Below are 5,983 nucleotides of genomic sequence, written 5' to 3'. Positions count from 1 at the left end.
AAGTGAAAATTCGGTAAAATTATAAAGACCTGCAAAGTAATTAAACTTATTATTAGTTATGTAATTATTTTAAAAATTTAATTAACTTGTGCTATAAAAACATATTTTAAAAATATAATGATAAAATTTTTTTAATATTTTTAATGTATTCAATATATTAAAAATATACAAAAATTAACTTTTATAATAATTTTTATAAAATATTTTTTGTAGTATATAGTATTATGATTTTATAAAAGAAAATTATATTTATAGATAAAGTACTAATAAAAAGTTATGAAAATAAAATAATGAAAACTATATTTTTTGGTAAGGAATGTCTTTATGACATTTAAATAAAAAAAAAAAGAAATTGAAGCATAATATTTAAAGTATTTAAACATTTAAAAAAATAAAGAATTTAAAATTTTCTATTTATAAATTCTCCAGAAAATGTTCTTAAGAATTATAATACTGATCAACAAATTAAAACTTATTAAGGGTTTAGCAAATAAAATGTAAAAAAAATATATTTTTTTGAAAGACTAATAAAAATTTACTTTTTTCTAAAATATTTATTTTAGAAAAAAAATACGTTAAAACTTTTCAACCTAAACAATCTTCGTAAGTGTCTTCAAATTACATGTTACCTAAACTAATTAATTAATTAATTAATTAGTTAATATAGCTAGGAAGAAGGACAAGGTTTAGTTATAAGCTTTTTATCATGATTATAGTCTCAGCCTTTGTGGTCTTTGGTCGGTCGACAATCTGTCTTGTGTTTTCATAACCATGTTTTTTGCTTGTGTTTTTTCATTTCTCTCTCTTTTTCACAACTTGCATTGTGTAATTATACATTCACACACTTTGGACCAATCACAATCAACAAAAATTTATGTTAGTACTTTAGAAGTTGAATAATGATTAAGAATCCTAATTCATCTCGTAACTGTTTTTTAATATTTAAAAGAGTAAAAATTTAAATATATATTATTTTATAAAAATATTAAAAAAAGAGTAAAATTTAAAAATTTCTTTATTTAAATATTAAAAAATAGGAAAATAAATATAATTATATATCTTTTCACCTATAATGTTTGTTTTGCAAAGTATATACCACACATGCCCTGATAGCTACATAGAATGATATAAAGTTAATGCCGTAAGAAGAAAGGAAAGGCGACTAACAGTACTCAAAAGAGCCTCTATACATTTTAGAGGGTCGTGAAGGCTGCAGAGTGCGAAATTGAAAAAAAAAATTAAAATAAATCAAAATAAACCAAAAATATGTTCCAGCAAAGCAGGAAAAAAATACATTGTCGAAGGTAAAGGATAAGAAGGTGAGAAGGTCCATGATCAACCCTCCACAACCACAAAGCTTTGAGTTTGATACACAATAGAAAGAGAGAGAAACCTATTTTTTCAACACCCATCCACTACAAGGAGCAAAAAACAAAGAAAGAAAGTAACCTTTCAATCCCTAGCATGAGAGAATTACAACAGAGAATTAGAATAGCATAATCAGTGGTAGTAATAGTCATCATAACACAACAAGGGAAGGCTTAATTTGTTTTTGTTTTTACTTCTTTTTTTTTTTTAAATATTTTCTTTTCTACCAATACCACAGCATCCTTGTCCTTTAATGTCCATTTCATTTTCATTCCCTTGTGCTATAGCATAAACCAAACTTCTCGATACGTACCCTTTCACCTTTCTGTCCTCTCCTTTTCTTTTTCCCCTCAAACCTCTGAAATTTCAACCTCATCACTTTCTCTCTCTTAGCTCCTCAAATTTCATATACAAATTTATCACAAGGCTTGAAGTTCTTTCTGATCGAGATGATGAAAAAGGAAGAAGATCAAGGGCAGTGTTCTCCGCAAGCAATCCACAACACCATTCAAAGCTACCAAGAACAGTTATTCCTTCAGCAGCAGATGCAGCATCACAACCCAAACGGTACGGATCTTTATATCGGCAGCGGTGGAAGTGGAAGGGGGTTAGTGTTCCCTCCTGAAGCCTCTCCAATCATGCAACCACCATGGTCCATGCCACCGGTTCACCCTTTCAACCAAGCCGGTCCGGTTCACCCGGTCTCCCATCATAATGATAACAATAATAACAACCACGATCCTTTCCTTGTTCCTCCACCGCCTTCGTCGCCATACGCAAGTTTCTTCAATCGAAGGGTCCCGTCTCTGCAGTTCGCATACGAGGGCCCTTCTTCTGAACACCTCAGGATCATATCTGACTCGCTTGTTGGGCCCATGGTTCATCCCGGTTCTGTGGGCCCGTTTGGGCTCCAGGCCGAGTTAGGCAAGATGACTGCCCAAGAAATCATGGAGGCTAAGGCTCTTGCGGCCTCCAAGAGTCACAGTGAAGCTGAAAGGAGACGCAGAGAGAGAATCAATAACCATCTTGCCAAACTCCGCAGCTTGTTGCCAAACACAACTAAAGTGAGTATAATTTATCGTTGAGTTTAGTTTTCTACTATGATTTGATCAGATTTATCAATTTACACGATTATTCAAATAATAAATTTTAACACATTAATTATTTTACCAGAGCATACTAATACCCAAGAATAGACAGTTAGATATTTATAAAAGAACTCTTTTATCATTAAATTTTAATATGTACTTAATTGACAACATAATAAAATTAAACCTAAAATTCTATGTATATTATCCAAACCCCTACTGTTCCTAGTGGCTTAATAAGTGTGTCCTTTTATAATAAGAAAAGCAACCTAATTAAGAGTTAAAGATCCCATACATATATGGTCATGCCTACAACATGGTATACTATACTACACCATAAAAATAAAACCATATTATATATAAAGAAAAATCATTTACTAAATCAATAATATAACATACATATTAAAATATAAAATATATATTAAAAATAAGTTATACATAAATATATATCGATTAACCTAGTGTTTTATTTTTTTTATGCATATATTATTTTTCACAAAAATATTATGTTTAAAAGTGTACGATTTTTTTTATTAAATTTATATTTTGTTGCCATGATTTAGTTTCTACCGATTATTACTTTGGTTTTATATAGCAACAGCCAACCAAAAATGTGATGACCTTTAGAAAATGAGGTGCAAAACTGTTTCAATGCCTTTCTTTTTTCCTACCACCCTTCCTTTTTGGCTTTCACCAGTTTGTTGTTTGTTTAAAGAGTGCTTTATTTTTTATTTTTTCTTTCTTCTTTGCTTCAAATTCCTTCTCTCTTTCTGAGTCTCAGTAGCAGTAGTAGTAGTATGTTGCTAGTTCCGAGGAGGGGTTGTTATTAATTAGTAAGGAAAAAGTAATAATCAAAGAAAGGAGTAAAGAAAAGGTTATTAAGCGATAATGTCGCTTGGTTGACATGATAAAGAGAAACCAAAGCGCAGTTGAAAAGTTGCACATGGAAATTTCTTGCCGGATAACATTGATCAGTCAAACTCATCAGCTTGATCATGAAAAAGATGTAAAAGCCACACAGACATAGAGAGAGGAGAGACAAACTAGCACCCTTGTCAGTGTTACACATACACTATGTATCACGATATACCTATATCTATCTATCTATCTATCTATCTATCTCATTTCATCATCTTTTTTGGTGTCATCTCATTTCATCATCTTGTGCATGGTGCATATATATGTACTATACTTCCTCCATTCAAAAAATTCCATCAGTTTCATTCCATATATCAGTCTATAACAATTAACCAAACACTATGACTATACCTACTATGCATTTCTCTTCCACACCAAAATGCCATGTGAACAATTCTCTTTATACATATATGAAAGGTTAACAAGATGTTTCAATAACATTATGGTTCTAATAATTTTAGCGTTAATCTTATTATAAAATATATACACAGTTACATAGAGATCAATCACTAACATTACTTGAATATTAACGTTTGTATAATATATATATATATTCCTCTCTATTTTTTGTAATTATCTTATATAATTATTTATGTAACATTATTTTTTTTCATTTTATGAGATTTACGCGATATATAATTTTTAAATTATATTAGTAAAAGTAAATGAGTATAAACTCCAACTGCACTCGTAAATAATAATAATAATAATAATAATTTGATATAGTATAAGCATGCAAGAAATAATTAAAGAGGTTTAATGTGCTTGTTTCTTCTTTTTTAAATTTTTTTCTCTCAAACGTTCATGATTTCTAACATTTTAATGTACAGAAACTACAAATACAAATTTCACTTTTGGGATCAATGATGAAATATGATGTATTACGTATTCACCAAGTAATAATTGAAAGTTATAATTTTTTTTTCAATAATTTTTTTACTGTTTAGATGAGTAAAAGTTTAATATTGGAAACATATAAAATTAAAAAATTTTCAGTTTTATTTATTTTGAAAGTTAAAAGGATAATTGAAAGAATACATCAGAAAGATAAATTAGGATTTATTACTTTTTTTTATAATTATACTATATATTAAAATCAGTTTCTAATATAAAATATATAATAAAATATAAAATATATATTAAAAATAAATTAAAAATACATATATTTATATAAATACAGTTGAATTTGATAATTAATTTTAAGATACAAATAGGATACCATTTATATTTTTTTAGAGAAAGTTTAGAAAATTGACATTTTTATTAAATTTGGCCAATATTTAATAAGCAAAAAAAAAGAGTAATTTTACACTTTTAAAAATATTAATAATGATTAAATAATGATTACAAATTACAAAATTTACTGACCTTTTAATACTCTCTTTTTGCATAATAAATTTAAAAACTATTAAGGTTTAAATTACAAGATATACAATTTTTTTAAATTATTTTTTAATTTCATTTATCCCTTGGATGATGAAATCCGTACTATTATTAAGACCTAGCCCGCACTTAACTAATAAAAAAAATAAAATGAATAATCTCACATCATTAGATATAATTTTATACTATTAAAAATACTAATAATAACTCGTTAATAACTACAAATCACAGAATCTACTCCACTCTAGCACTCCTCATTTTCTTTTACTTTTCTACATGGCATGATTATCTTTTTCTTTGTAGACAGATAAAGCTTCATTGCTAGCAGAAGTGATTCAACACGTGAAGGAACTGAAGCGTCAAACTTCACTGATAGCAGAAACGAATCCAGTTCCCACAGAATCCGACGAGTTAACGGTGGATACGACGGACGAAGACGGAAGGTTTGTAATCAAAGCGTCTTTATGCTGCGAAGACCGTTCAGATCTCTTACCCGACCTCATCAAGACACTGAAGGAACTCAAGCTGAGAACCCTCAAAGCCGAGATTACCACACTCGGCGGCCGCATGAAGAATGTGTTGTTCATCACGGCGGACGAAGAAGATTATTCTAGTAGCAACGCCGGCAGTGGCGGAGGAGAGCAAAGCCTTCAGCTGGGTCATTATTGTATTAGCTCAATACAAGAAGCGCTGAGGGCTGTCATGGAGAAAGGTGGTGGTGATGAATCTGCTTCTGGGAATGTTAAGAGGCAAAGGACGAATATCAATATCCTTGAACAAAGGTCTTTATGAATTTTCACTAACTAAAGACCTATAATTTATAATTACCATAATATTTATCTAATTAATTATCACTTGCTTTAAGTTAATATCTCTACTTTTTTTTTTTGTGGATGTGGTTGGGTGGTGTTGGTGTGTGATGAAAGTGAAAAACACCACTATATGATGTATTTTGTCCATCATCGTCATCATCATGAAGCAATTCAATGAAGAAATTAAACGATATATTATATAATATGGTCTTTTGTACAAAGGTCTATATAAAGTTTCACCAATTAAAGACCTATAATTTATAATTATCATATTTATCTAATTAATTATAATTTCTCGTTTGTAAAATGTTTGGTTGTTTTTGCGGTGTGTCGAAATATACCACTAGTATGATGATGTAAGTGAAACTATTTTGTTCATAATGGTCATACCAATGAGGTAATGATATATATAAT

At 29.1% G+C, this 5,983-nt stretch overlaps 1 protein-coding gene across 1 annotated transcript; it reads left to right on the top strand.

The window, feature by feature from the left end:
• The first annotated feature begins 1,190 nt into the window (after positions 1 to 1,190).
• On the top strand, positions 1,191 to 5,626 carry LOC107491281 (transcription factor bHLH30-like). Its single transcript, XM_016112106.3, has 2 exons — positions 1,191 to 2,432; positions 5,061 to 5,626. Exons 1-2 carry the CDS (start codon positions 1,818 to 1,820, stop codon positions 5,547 to 5,549), a joined length of 1,104 nt encoding a protein of 367 aa, XP_015967592.1. The 5' UTR covers positions 1,191 to 1,817; the 3' UTR covers positions 5,550 to 5,626.
• The last annotated feature ends 357 nt before the right edge of the window (positions 5,627 to 5,983 follow it).

The sequence above is a fragment of the Arachis duranensis genome, chromosome 5 (assembly GCF_000817695.3).
Source record: "Arachis duranensis cultivar V14167 chromosome 5, aradu.V14167.gnm2.J7QH, whole genome shotgun sequence".
Taxonomy (NCBI): Eukaryota; Viridiplantae; Streptophyta; class Magnoliopsida; order Fabales; family Fabaceae; genus Arachis; species Arachis duranensis.
The sequence above is the reverse complement of the archived record's forward strand: the minus strand, read 5'-3'. Positions and strand labels throughout refer to the sequence as shown.